The following is a 15027-nucleotide window of genomic DNA, read 5'->3' as shown; positions in this document are numbered from 1 at the left end:
ACTCTCAACCACTGCGCCATCAGGGAAGCCCCCTGCTGTGGTGTTTTGAAGGATGGCTACTCTCTCCTCCATCTTCTCTGGGGATGAAGGGAGGTCATTAGCTGATCCTCCTCCTAGTGCTATCAATGTGACAGCACATCTGGGAAAGAGGCCATGGTGAGACAGCCAGGAAGGGAGGGGCAGGGCCCCCCCCCAAGTTCAAGAGACATAAAGATGATGGCTCCTGTCTATGGTCACAAATTCTAGTGCTGGTGGGGGAGGAGGTAGATGAATCAGGGACTGGGGCTTTCCATGGATGGCTGCAGCATGGGGCCAAGAGGTGTGGGCTTCAGGGGATGCTGCGTGAGGGGCTAGCTGAGGGTCAGTTGGAGACTTAATGCTTGCAGGGGACTGTCAATTTCTGAGAGGGCTGGCAGAAATGGAGCCCGGAGACAACATACTTGAAAAGTGGCTTCATCTAACCAAGAAGAGGACAGAGAGCTTGCTGGGAGAAGTCAGCTGGGGAGATGCTGTTTTCCCTGGTCCTCACGGGACGGAGAAGGGGGCAGGGGGCACACCTTCTGCCCACCCTAACTCTACTCCAGGATCCTGGGCAGGGAACCAAGCTTGTTAATGAATGAAATTGGGACCAAGACTTAAAGAACAGAAAGGAGGCCATTTTGGTAACTGAAATGACTCAGATGACAGCTCCCTAAGATGTTAAGGAAGCAGAGGAAAGAAGGGTTTGACAGAACTTATTAGTAGCAGTTAAACTTCTAACCCATGGAGACTTCTCACTAACAATGAATCCAGAGCTCACTTCTCAATACCCTCTGCCCCAGGATTTTTGAGGAGCCCGAGTAAGACAAGGACCCCTGAACTCTGGAGTCCTGCTCTAACTAGTATTACTAGTTAGCTGGGTTACCTGCAGCAAATCATGTAGCCCCTATGGACCACAAATTCCTCAACAGGAAGACTCCCCGTGGCCCTCCCACCTCTAAAATTCACTATCGTTTGTCTGTGAAACGAATTCAGTTTTACCTTCTCAGGAGACAACCCGCATTTGGCTGCAACTTCCGTGATACAGGATTCGGTGATCAGCCCTGTCTGAGGAAAGCCAAACCCTCGCAAAGCCGTGTTGGACGGAAGGTTGGTTCTGCACGCCCATGCCCGACAGCGCAGGTTGGGAAACTTGTAGGCATTTTCCATTTTCAGAAGTCCCATCTCTATTATCTGGGGAAATCCAGAGTTGATGTGATGAGACCTCTTCCTTGTGCACCTGTTTTACCATCCTGAGACTTCGGACCAAAATCAGGCCAGAAATGACCTACGTCACATCAAACATGCTGACCTGGACCCATGTCTCAAATTAAATGCATTTTTACTGTAAAATGATTTTTAAAGATTTGAATAATTTTTTGGAAATCATGACTTTTACATTTTCACATTAGGGCTAATGCATTTTTCCCCAGGTTTTAAAAATTTCCAAAAGCCTTTGAAGCATTCATAGGCCCTCTCAGTCTACAGAATGTAGACTCTCTCTCAGTTTACAGAATAAAATATCCTGAAAAACAGGGAAAAAAATGCTGGTATTTGGCCTAATGCATTTGTTCTCAACCAGGGGCAATTTTCCCCTCTTCCTTCCTGGGACATTTGCCAATGCCTGGAGATATTTTGGGTTGTTAGGTCTGGAGGGTAGCTGCGCCACTGACACATACTGGATAGAAGCCAGTGATACTGAGGGACCTCTTATAGTGCACAGGGCGGCCCTACAGCAAAGAATTATCCATTTCAAAACATCAGTGGGGTCAAGATGAAGGTCTAATGCTTGCATCTGGGAAAAGAGCTCTCAGTTTGGGAAACATGGAGGTAACACACAGATGCAGACTTAGCAGTATCTCTGGGCTCACCCTGGAGGCACCAGTAAGTAACATGAGTCTACTCGCTCCCTGCATTGCGAATCTTTACGCTTTTATAATTAAATATTATTTAACTACTGAACATTTTTCTGAATTAAATAATTTTACGTAACACTTTCCAGAATGTGAATTTGCTCATTAAAACACTTACAAGCAATGACTCATCCAGGGAGGCACCTCCATTGCTATAATGCTCTACATCCAGGGCCAAGATTCTGCCATCGTTCATGAATCCAGCCTGGGGAAAGAGAATGGACTTCTGATACTGGTTCGGGGGACCCAGTCTCTCTAAAGTTTACTCTGTCACTTGTGAACCCGCTACATATAGATGAAAAATTTAATGACCTTAGATTTGACAATTTTTTGGATAAGACACCAAAAGCATAAGCAACAAAAGAAAAAATAGATAAACTGGATGATATCAAAATTTAAAACTTCCTGGTATCAAAGGATACAATCAACAGAGTGAAAAGGCAATCCAGAGAATGGGAGAAAATATTTGCAAACCATATATCTGATAAGGGGTTAATATCTGGGATGTATAAAGAACTCCTACAACTCAACAACAAAAAGCCCCAAACAACCTGATTAAAAAGTAGACAAAGGACTTGAATAGACACTTCTCCAATGAAAATATACAAAATGGGTAACAAGCACATGAAAAGATGCTTGGCATCACTAATAATTAGGGAAATGCCAATCAAAACCATAAGATACCACCTCATATCCATTAGAATAGCTACTATAGCAAAAAAAAAAAAACCCCCCAAAACAGAAACAAAACAATAAGCGTTGGTGCAGATGTGGAGAAACTGGAACCCTTGTGCACTCTTGGTGGGAAGGTAAAACGGTGCAGCTGGGTATTTATCCAAAGGAATTGAAGGCAGGATCTCAGGGAGATATATGTATACCTATGTTCACAGCAGCATTATTCACAAGGGGTAGAAGCAACTCAAGTGTCCATCAGTAAATGAGTGGAGAAACAAAATATGGCATATACATACGATGGAATATTATTCAGCCAAAAAAAGGAAGGAAAAAATTCTGACACATGCTACAACATGGATGAACTTTGTGGACATTACGCTAAGTGAAATAAGTCAGTCACAAAAGGACCAACACTGTATGGTTCTATTTATGTGAGGCACCCAAAGTAGTCAAATGCACAGAGACAGAGAGTAGAATGGTGGTTTCCTGGGGCTGTTGGGAGAGGAAGGAATGGGGAGTTATTGCTTCATGGGTACAGAGTTTCAGTTTTGCAAGGTGAAAAGAATTCCAGAGCTGGATGGTGACGACTGCACAACAATGTGACTGTACTTAATAATGCCACTGAACTGTACACTTAAAAATGGTTAAGATAGTAAATTTTATGTTATGTGTATTTTGCCACAAATAAAAATAATAACAATAAAAAGGAAGGATAAAGATATAAAAGCAAAACAAACACACACAAAAACCCTCCTGTTTAATCTGTCACTACTGTTCAATCTTTTTTCTCCTCCTAAAGCAAATCAACTGCATATTTCTTGACCTCTTATTCTCGCCATAAGTTCTTGAATTCTGACTCCCATCCTCATATTTCCACCAAAACCTTTTCCCCTAAAGCCAGCGATCTTCTAATCTCCAAATCTGGTGGCCTGCACATAATGGACTCTGCACATTTTTCTCATAGGGCCCAATTTCATCACAATTCTCAGCAGCATTTGGTGTTGCTGGAGGTCTTTTAAATAAATATCTTCCTTGCTTTTAAGATGTATTCAATATTTCTGAACTTATTAAAGTTCATTTTGGGAATTCCCTGGCGCTCCAGTGGTTAGGACTCTGTGCTTTCATTGCCAGGGCCCGGGTTTGATCCCTGATCGGGGAACTAAGATCCCGCAAGCCATGCGACGTAGACAAAAGAAAATAATAATAATAATAATAAAAGTAAAGTTTATTTTAATGATTTTTCTTGACTGGAGCCAAATTCAAACTGAAGTCAAGGGCATGAACTGTGAATTCAGCAGTTTAAGTCTGAATCCTGGGTCTGCCACTTAACCCACTCTGTGATCTCGGGCAAGTCACATAACCTCTCTGACTATCTGTGACCTGGCAATAAGTAAGGTAATGCAGGCAAAATCATAAGCCAGTGACTGAAACCTAGCAAGTATCCTAAATAATACTACTGTAAATATTATTAATATCATCTCCTGTCCTCATACTACCCTCCATCGGAACACATTATCTTCTCAAGGTTTTAATCATCACTATGCTGATGGTTTCTATAACTTATAATCCAGTCTTTTCAATAAAGTCCCATATCGATGAAGGACATTTCCACTTTCAAATGTCCCACTGTCACTTCTTCTCCAAACACACAAATAAACTCATCCCTGTCCGTCTAGACTGTTTCCTCCTTCCAACTTGGCTCTTTTTATCAGAAACCTCCAAGGCATGTTTGCGGTTTTTATTCTCCATTATATTTTGCTAAGTTTGTCACCGAATTCTATTTTATTTTATAATAGCTCTTGGACCCATCTCTTTTTCTACATCTTCCTATCGTAGTCAGACCCCAACTGCTTCACGTCTGAAAGCATCAGCTGCCTCCAGGCGGTCTGCGTCCTCCCTCCTCGCTAGGCCGTCCTGCCCAGTGCCATCATATTCTCCCCCTCAAAGCACCCATGTTTGGTTATGACACTTGACTGGTCAAGCATCTACTCAGTCTCACTGTATCTTAGGAGATCAAGTTTAACCCCCCATCCTGGGATTCTCAGGCCACTCTGAGCCTGGCATCACCTAACCCAACCCATCTTATTTCCCATTACTTTCCAGTAAGTGCTCTGTGCACTAATTCCCCTTCTCCCGTTACTCCTGCCCCTATCAAACAGGCCGTGTGTATCCCACCTCTGCATTTATGCTGCTACTATCCCACCACCTGGTATGCCTTCTTTCTGCCAATCCATTCTTGAAGGTCATTTACGTTTCACCTTCTCTAAGAAGTTTCCTGTACACACCCCAACTCATATTCATCTCTCCCCATAGTTTTACTATGTGCACCTCCTCCTTTAACCTGAGATTATTATGTTTTCATAATGACTTCATAGGTGTAAGTCTTATTTCTCCCTCAACGGCTAAAATGTGGTCTCCTTCAGGACAAAGTTTGCTCTAATAAATCTATGTTGCACTAAACCCAATTCAAAATATAGCTTAGGGTGAATGTAAGTTGAAATAGATACATTCGTTATCTTCTAACAATATGTATGCAGGTACACCAGTTGTGGTAGAAACGATGTGATGTGTTCAACAAATCCTGTTGTCTTTCATCCTGGGCATGCAGGAAGACTACATTTCCCATGCCCCCTTGCAGTTAGGTGGCAAAGTTCTGGCCAATAATGTGTCGATTAAAGCAAGGACCACCACTTCCAGGCCTGGTGCTCAGAACATCTCCCACACAACACTCTGCTCCCTCTCTTCCCTTCCCTTCCCTTGTCTGCTGCCCTCTGCAGAAAATCCAGTGGAGGACAAAGAGTCTTTAGGGCAGTGCTAACCAATGGAACTTCCTGTGATGATGGCAATGTTCTCTATTTGCATGTCCTATATGGCAGCCACTAGTCACAGGTGGTTATTGAGCACTTGAAATATAGTTAATGCAACTGTGGAACTGAATTTTTTTTTTTTTTTTGCGGTACACGGGCCTCTCACTGTCATGGCCTCTCCGGTTGGGAAGCACAGGCTCCGTACGCGCAGGCTCAGTGGCCATGGCTCACGGGCCCAGCCGCTCCGCGGCACGTGGGATCCTCCCGGACCGGGGAATGAACCCGCGTCCCAGCAGGCGGACTCTCAACCACTGTGCCACCAGGGAAGCCCTGGAGCTGAATTTTAACTTTCATTTAACTTAGTAGATTTAAATTTAAATAGCCGTATGTGCCTAGTGGCTTCCGTATTCAACAGTGCGGTCTGAGGGGAGGATGGTGGTGTTACTAGATGGAAAAAGCTTGAGTCCATGAGTGATTCTGTGTAGCAGGGTTCTCTCCTGTTCTCCGCCCACCTCCCACCCTCCTCTGATTACACTGGGCTGTTACTTGAGCAAGAATTAACACAAAAAAGGTCTAAGTCCCAGAGAGTTTTTAGTTGTTAGAGCAGTTAGCCCATTCTGGCAAGTAAACTTATTTCTTATAAAGCAAAAGAATACTTATTTTCTGCTACAGAAACTTTTCTAGGAATTAGGAATTTCTGGTACAGAGTTTTACCAAAATACCTTTGACATATTGATAAATGAGGAAGCTGTTGGCAAGCATTTGCAATTTCGCATAACATTATTGTTACAGAAATTATTCTGTTTTTACCTCCCACGTATAAAACTGTGGGAATAGTGTGGTTATCAGATCCACTTTCATGGACGTATGTATATACTCACATGTTTTCCAGCTATGCACTCTGTAGCAGCCAATACCAGCTCGTACTTTTTCCACAAACTGGTATCTTTGAGGAAAGCAGAAAAGCTTCACTGAACCAGCCAGTAATCAGTTAGCACAAGGAAGAGACAGTGTGACGCACAATTTGTTGATTTGCTCACTGTCATTCCCCAGTAGAGAGTAGCCAGATCCTGCCCTCTGCATTTCTGTTATGTTATATTTACAACATAAATCCTCCATCCTTCTACTCACTTTATACTTTCCAAGGTAAGGGTGGCGGCCTCCAGTTATTAACATGTCTTCTCCTCGTTCCAGAATGCAGCGGACTGCACGACCATGCCTGAAACAGGAAAAAAAAAAAAAAAATCGGGAGAGGTAAACTCTTTTACCTAACAGGTATTATCTAGGGTTTATGTAACGCCTAGTGAGAGCCTGGTGGCATCCACACACACCGCAGAACAGCAAAGTGACTCCCTGAGCCCAGGCTGTGCTGCTCTCAGGCACACACCAGTGACTTCTTCCTTTGGGTCAGGGCACAGTGCCTGGCACTCACTACTTATGCAAGGGGGCTCTCAGGCCCAAGGCTCCGGAGTATTGCTTTGGGGTTATTTCCCACTGTGATAATCACCTCCATGATAGGCAAACAGTCCCAAGGCCACATTATAGATGGTTACAAATGGAGGAACTCAAGTGGTGTCTGACTGCCAAGTATTCCCTGATAGGACAGGTCTGGAATGAAGGTCTTTTTGTGTCATGGGGCAGAGGAACTGACGTACATTAGTTAGCAAAGAAATTAAGCCTTCTAGGTGTGCCTGTTCCAAAGACAATTTCCTATGGTTATATTCTGACACCCTTAAAGGAAAATGGTACTATAAATAAAGGTAAGCATAACAGAAGCAAATTTTCCATTTAAATTAAGGGGAAGAAATATATATACACACACACACAACTTTTGAGATACACATATTTATATCTATCTATATGTATATAAACCTTTTGAGATATGTATAGGTGTAGATATATAGATAGATATAAATGTCTACCTCAAAAGGTTGAACGGACCTATGTAGATATACAGGTGCTAAGGACAAGTAACCCCACCCTTTCAGGATCTGCTTCTGGCTCTCTCCAGGTATTATATATTTTACTGTGGTTTTTACTCTTTTCAGTAATTGATTCTCATTTTTGTTTTTATAGTATGTAGTTTGACAATATAAAATAAAGAAGTTGTAATAAGCTGGCAGCTCGTTTGTACATTTGTATATTATATGTGATTTTAAATAACCTTGACCCAGATTCTTCCTCCTTAACCGCAATACTGAAAATATTCAATGTGACCTCGCTTTATTTTTAGTCTACTTAACAGATTTTCTCCACTTACTTGTTTGCAGCAAACGCGGTGATGGCTGCCATGATGCCAGTTTTCATCACCTTCCCCCCGAAAGCCCCACCAACACGCTTTACATGACACATGACCTTGTTAGCTGGGAGCTTCAAGGTTGAAGCAACTATGTCCTGCGAATGATAACAGTTCTCATTAATCTGACCCATCTGCAGCAAGGGAGTGGGAATAGTCCTTACACATGTTGATTCCTTAATGTTGTACATGATACACAAATTGTGTGTTTATACTAAATAATGGGATGATTTCCAGTAACCTAAGCATGCATCCATGCTGAGCTCAGCAGTATTTAGCTGTAATGACAGCACCAAAACTATCATTAATATTAAGTAGTCCTTCCAATATCAATGAGATATTTTTGTGATAATAAAATTATTTAAAAAATTTTTTCCCCATGAACTACACCCAAGGTATCCTTTGGGATATGTTTCCTGCAGCAGTGAGATTTCGTGGCCTTCCAAGCCTCTCTCAGACTGGGTCTTTTCCCTGCACACCACTGTCTCCACTGGAGAACGAGCACTCCTCACCCTCCATTCGGATTCAGTTGGCTGGTCGGTCTTCCCTGGATGTAGGCCTTGCTCTTCCTTGCCATCCTAATGTTTGAGGTCATTAAGTCTTTTTTGTTGTTGTTGTTATAAATTTACTTATTTATTTGTTCTTTTATTTTTGATTTTTGGCTGCATTGGGTCATTGTTGCTGCGCGCGGGCTTTCTCTAGTTGTGGCGCGTGAGACGCGGGGCTTGCTCTTCGTTGCGGTGCGCGGGCTTCTTGTTGTGGTGGCTTCTCTTGTTGCGGAGCACGGGCTCAGTAGGTGCGCAGGCTCAGTAGTTGTGGCATGCGGGCTCTAGAGCGCAGGCACAGTAGTTGTGGTGCATGGGCTTAGTTGCTCCGTGGCATGTGGGATCTTCCTGGACCAGGGCTTGAAGCCACGTCCACTGCATTGGCAGGTGGATTATTAACCACTGTGCCACCAGGGAAGTCCAGGTCATTAAGTCTTAATAACTCATTTTTATAGGTGGGGAGCCCAAGAGGAATGAAGTGATGGGACCAATGTCACACAGGGAGTGAGAGGCACGACAGGAATGGAATGGAATTCGCCTGATCCTTCTTAGTGTTCCACCTTCTAAGAGGCCTCATTCTCCACATTCCCACATTCCTACTTGCTCTGGTAATGACACTGGCTCCTTGTGACCTACTGAATCAAGACCCCAGTGTTTGTTCCCCTTACTTTCACCCTGATGCTTAAACTAGCCACCCCAGGCACCTCCAGCTTGGGCAGTCTTCGTACTATTCCTCCTGCTTTACATGCATGCTGCCTGGCATATAGGACACAGGCAAAAAGTGTTTGCAGAAGGGACAAGGGAATGAATGAATGAACGAATCAGTGGCATTTGACCATGGTGTGGAACTCCCTGGAAATGGCTTCTCCTCTCACCATCTAGACGAACCTCATTCCCACTGTAAATCCCAGCTTAAGACTTCATCTTCATGAGACTTCCTGGATGATTCCCGGGCTTTACAAACCTCCATTCCCTTAATTCTTCCACCTATGTAAATTCTGACTTTGCTGGTTGCATTCTTCCCAGTACTATTTCTTAATTGCTTCATGTGAGTTAGGTGACGGTAAGTTTTGGAGGGCAGGCCTTCCTTTGTAAAATTTTGGGGTTTTTTTTTCAGTTTTATTGAGCAATAATTGACATACATCACTGTATAAGTTTAAGGTACACAGCATGATGGTTTGATTTACATATATTGATTACCACAATAGGTCTAGTTAACATCCACCATCTCATATAGATTCAATTAAAAGAAAAAAATTTCTCCTTGTGACAAGAACTCTTAGGATCTGTTTCTTAACAACTTTCATATATAATACAGCAGTGTTGACTATAGTCATCATTTCTTTCGTGTTCTTAACAGTGTCAAGAGTATAGAAAAAGAGACCGGCTGATCCCATAACTGATTTTAAAGTTACAGACCCACAAACAGAAGGCCATTACTTTCATAATACTATCTTAAAAGTTTTAAAGTTGTATGGTTATTAATACCCAAATGGATATGGCTATTAGTATTCCAAACGCCTTCAGTTTCTAAAATGTTCTAAATTGTTCTTGGTATATCTTGTTGACAGAAACCACTTAGCCATGTCCCCTCCATAATGGTCCCCACATTACCTGTATGTATTTGGGAAACTGTGTGGACACGTAGACATCAATTTCTTGATCCTCTCCTTTGGGAACAACAAGCATGCTTTGGGTTTCCATATAAAAATGTTCTTGACCTCCCATGTGTATTTCACCTGTTAGAGGAAAATATTCCAGAATCAAGGAGGCAGTCAGATAGGACAGGTAGCACCCCTCAGGTGTTATCTCATTACAGAGAAATTACGACAGTGCTTCTGCTGGGGCAGTGGGTTACATTTCCATTTTGTTCTTTTATATCTTCTGTTTCTTTGCTGAGATTTTCTATTTTTTTTCATTTGTTCCAAGTGTTTATGTATTCCAAACATAACAATATTTAGCTTTTATTATACCTGCATATTTGAAGTAGAGTTCTGCAGGGGAATGTGTCATGTCTGCCAGCAGGGTAGGTCTTAGAGTGATAGGGAAAGATGTGTGACTTTTCAGAGTCAAAATACTACAGCAAGGAGAATTCCAGTTCCAAGACAAGATGGAGTAGATATATTTCTCCCTGTTCCTTCTTCTATGTACAGCTAACAATTCTGGACATTATATGTAATAAAAGAAACATAAGAAGGTTCTGAAAAGTAGAGGAAAAGGCAAACCAGCTAGGGACTTTGGGACCCAAGGAAAGACACAATGTTGAGTTCAGTGGGTTTTGTTATTGTTTGCTTCATATATCCCAGACTTGGTGCCAGGGAAGCAGAAATCCAGAAACACCAACAGGCAAAGAGAAAAAAAATCCCCCAAGAAAAGCCTACTTTCTCTAGCCAAAGGACCAGGAGAGCGGAAGCCTATCAAGACAGAAAACTTTTATGCAATACCTACTCTGCTCTAGCCAAACACTACAGAAAAAACTGAAGACTTATCTCTGTTTGCAAAAGTTGAGTGGGGAGCTTAGACTTCCACCCTTATCAAGCTGTGATGAGGTACCCCAAATCTTCCGCTGGGGTGGTGTTAATGGGGACCCTACGGGGAACCTGGACTTCCATGCTCCACCTGGCAATAACAAGACATCACCCCTCGTTCCTTCCAACACAGGGTCAGAGGAGTTCTGGTAAAATAGATGATTTAAATAAGATCCAAAGTCTTACAACATAATATCCAAAGTGAACCGGGTAAAATCAGAAGTCATTCATCATACCAAGAACTCAACTTGAATGAGAAAAGACAATCAACAGATGCCAACAGCGAGATGACACAGATGTAGGAACTATCTGTCAAGGATTTTAAAGCAGCCATCATAAAAATGCTTTAATTTACATAAACACTTGGGACAAATGAAAAAAAATAGAAAATCTCAGCAAAGAAACAGAAGATATAAAAGAACAAAATGGAAATTTTAGAACTAAGAAATACAACACTCAGAATATAAGGGGCTCAGTGGATGAGCTCAACAACAGAATAGAGAGAACAGTGGGAATCATCAGGGAACAAGAATACAGAACAATAGAAATTGCTCAACCTGAGCAATAGAGAGAATAGACTGAAAAGAAAATGAGTAGAGCCTCAGACACAGTTGTGATTAAGATTAAAGTCTGAACATCTATGTCATTAAAGTCGAGTATTTGAAGATGTAATACGTGAAAATTTCCCAAACTTGGTAAAAGACACCAACTTACAGAAGCTGAGTAAATCCCAAAGAAGATAAACCAAAGAAACTCATGCCAAGACACATCACAGTCAAACTTCTGAAAACTAAAAACAAAGTATGTTGAAAGAAGAGAGAGAAAAACACTGCCTCTCCTATTGGGGAAAAATACTTCAAAAGACAGCAGATTTCTCATCAGAAACCATGGAGGCCAGAAGAACTGGTATAACATATTTCTTCAAGTGCTAAAAGACCTGTCAACTCAGAATTCTATATTCAGTGAAAATATCTTTCAAGGATAAAAAAGAAATTAAAAAGACATTCTCAGATGGGGGCTTCCCTGGTGGCGCAGTGGTTGAGGGTCCGCCTGCCGATGCAGGGGACACAGGTTCGTGCCCTGGTCTGGGAAGATCCCACATGCCGCGGAGCGCCTGGGCCTGTGAGCCATGGCCGCTGAGCCTGCGCGTCCGGAGCCTGTGTTCCACAACGGGAGAGGCCACAACAGTGAGAGGCCCGCGTACCGCAAAAAAAACAAAACAAAAAATCAACTGTATGTTTATGTAAGATAATATCCTTGTTCTTAGAAAATGGACACTGTGGTATTTAGGAGGACAGAGGCATCAAGTCAGTAACTTACTCTCAAATGGCTCAAAAAAAAAAGTGTGTGCGTGCATATGTCTCTCTCTCTATATATATATAGAGAGAGAGAGACAGACAGACAGGCAGAGAGACAGAGACAGAGACAGAGACACACACACACACAGAATGATAAAGCAAGTGTCATGAAATGTCTATTGGGGAATCTGGGTAATTAGGAGTTTCTTTAATGTTTCTGCAACTTTTCTGAAATCTAAAACTATTTCAAAATAAAAAGTTACAAAAATTTTATTGGAAAGTTCAAATCAACTGATTTCCAGGAGGGAAATTTAATTTTCATTACATATATACATAACTAAAGGAAGTCTGCAAGGAAGTGGGGGAAGGAGACAGGGAAGGAAAGAAGAAAGGAAGGAGAAAGCAGAGATGGAGGGGGGAGGGAGAAGTCAGAAAGGATGAAACAGAAAGAAACATGGGCTTTGGAAATCCTGAAAAAAGCTATCAATCCACAGTGCTTCGTGGCTTAGTGGCTGTTGTATGACGGTGCTCCTTAACCACTCTGAGCCTCAGTTTCCAGACCTTCAGGAAAACAGACACCATCTGTATAACAACTGGGCAGGCCGGGGTTGCTTCCCCTCTCATCATTCTTTTCAGATAGTTTTACCTTCAAGAATTTGATCCACCATTTTAAATGCTTCATCAATATTTCCATACTCCAGTTTCCTTTCTTGCTCGAAGAAGGACTTGTGTTGTATAGCTTCCTAGAAAGAGAACAGAAAAGTGAGGCCCCCGGGGCAAGAGACCCAGCCCTACAGCAGTAGCCACATGTGATGCTGCATCGTCTGAGTCTGCGCAGTGCTTCTCTTGCTCTGGAATTGCATGAGCTGAGCTGAGAACCAGGCTGCAGAAAGACTCCCCATGGAGCAAATGCAAATGTCCGCATCAAAAAAAAAAAAAGTATGCTCAGAAAACACCTAGCACCAGGTGGTCCCATTACGGAACTAATATTTCCAGGCAGATTATTCTTTTCATTCCACAGCCCATGTTATGCAGCCAGTGTAACAAGGCACAGGGGTTTAGATCTTGGGCTCTGGACCCAGTCAGAGTTATGTCCATTTTCTCCATTTACCAGCTGTTTGACTGTGGGTCTGTTACTTCACTTCTTTGAGCCTCATCTGTACAATGAAGGTAGAGTTGTGCACATAGCTCCAATAGGGTTGTGGAAAGAATAGAATGAAATGAGGCATGAAAGAGCTTACACGGCATATAATAAGTGCTCTGTCAGTGTTAGCTGAAGACACTCTAGTGATAAGGACATGGTGGCCTTGCCTGCCAGCCCCAAGCTCCTCTGGGGGTATGAGTACAGCATTTGCACCTGGGACCTCCAGCCCTGGAAGAAAGATTCCATTACAAGTCCAGAGTGGGTACCACAAATCCACTTATATTCTGGCTCCTAATGGCTTCTCCCAGATGCCTACTGAAAGGGGTACAGTAGTAGGTACACATAATCAGGGATGTAGCTATAATAATCCAGGTTGGTTTTCTTATCTATCCTTAGGAATTCATCTTGCTGTAATCCCTGGGTCCTTGGCAAACGTGACATGCCAGCTCCTGCCAGAATTTCTACAATGGATTATTGTCCATCTATGAAATTCCAGCCTGCTGGCGGCTAGGGATTCTCCTAACTCTGGTTCCCTCTGGCCACCAATCGGTGTCTAGACCTATCAGTATACCTTACGGGATGTTCTATTGTGATCCTGCCATTTCCTCCATTCAAAAAGTGGGTTGGTTTTTTTCTACTACCATGGGGCCAAGGGTCTTTGATAGAGTGTCTGTTGATCGCTTCTATTGCTGATCAGCTGCTGGACCTTGGGTAACTGTGTCTTTCAGTTTCTGCATCAGAATGGGGATAACAACTGTTTTTACCTCATAGGATTGTTGTGAGCATTTAGTGAGTTAATGAAGGAAACCTGCTTAGAACAAGGTAAACACACAGAGAACTCTAGGTATTAGCTATGGTCACGTTGTTGACCATGACGATTGATGAGAGATTCTGGTCGGGAGCATAGTTTTCTCACCATGGTCATCAGCCTGACCCCGTGAGCCAAGGGTTTTGATAGCATTTCCCCACTCAAACTATTAAAAATTCAAAACAGCATAAGCTAGGTTAAACAGTAGTGATAGTGCTGGAGATCCATTTGTTTTCATCCTATTTTGATTGATAACACACTTCCTAATGGAATCAATTCATATGATTTTCTTATTAATCTAAGACTCAGATATTCTAGGTTCAAAACAGAAATTAAGTTTTATAAATCCAATTTTTTTTTAAGTTTAATCTTTTTTTCCACTTCCCTTGCTGCTTGTTCTTTGAGTAACTTGGAGCTAATTTCCTGAATATTTCTTGGTCAGCAAAGTGATAAAAAGAACTGTAATGTGTAGGGAGCAGGACATACTTCCTTGCTATACAGTTTGATTAAATCTACTTGATCTAGTTGATTAACCCTGGAGAGCTTAACCTCTGATATAAACATATATAAAGATATAAAGAGGTAGCTCTTTTCCACGATGTCAAAGTTTGGTATTTGATGCTGAGATTCTCTGGCAGACAATTAGAGATGTGCCGGTCCAAGTTGGGGGGGAAGGGGTGGGAAGAGAGTGGTGTCTATTTGCTTATTTGGAATTTTATTTGGCTGGAAAGTGGGGTGAGGGGGAAGGGAAGATATTTAGCTACTGGAATTGGGCCAAGAATTACAAACAAGATTTTTGATAAAGTATTACAGACATAATTTCTTACTAAGAAGTAAGCCTAACTCTAAAACAAAATGTTGAGGAAGGAATGTATAAAGTAAGCAAGAAGAGCAGGCAACACATGAATGAAAAGGGTTTAAGAAGGGAACAGAATGTTTGAATTTGAAACTGGCCAGGAAAATTTGGAAAGCATAGTCACTCTTGGACTCCAACT

General features: G+C 42.1%; 1 protein-coding gene across 3 annotated transcripts in view; it reads right to left on the bottom strand.

Annotated features, from left to right (window-relative positions):
• The window catches only part of AOX1 (aldehyde oxidase 1), a 69651-nt gene that overhangs the window by 20146 nt on the left and 34478 nt on the right, over nucleotides 1–15027 (bottom strand). For all 3 annotated transcript variants that reach the window (XM_079924058.1, XM_079924060.1, XM_079924059.1), the window contains 6 exons: nucleotides 12727–12823; nucleotides 9869–9993; nucleotides 7674–7807; nucleotides 6545–6632; nucleotides 2050–2136; nucleotides 1021–1212 (listed from right to left, as the gene is read on the bottom strand). In XM_079924058.1, the coding sequence (XP_079780184.1) occupies nucleotides 1021–1212; nucleotides 2050–2136; nucleotides 6545–6632; nucleotides 7674–7807; nucleotides 9869–9993; nucleotides 12727–12823 (723 nt within the window). The remainder of the gene's footprint in view (nucleotides 1–1020; nucleotides 1213–2049; nucleotides 2137–6544; nucleotides 6633–7673; nucleotides 7808–9868; nucleotides 9994–12726; nucleotides 12824–15027) is intronic.

This window comes from Stenella coeruleoalba (assembly GCF_951394435.1).
Source record: "Stenella coeruleoalba genome assembly, chromosome: 6".
Classification (NCBI taxonomy): Eukaryota; Metazoa; Chordata; class Mammalia; order Artiodactyla; family Delphinidae; genus Stenella; species Stenella coeruleoalba.
This window is presented reverse-complemented; position numbering and strand designations above follow the sequence as displayed.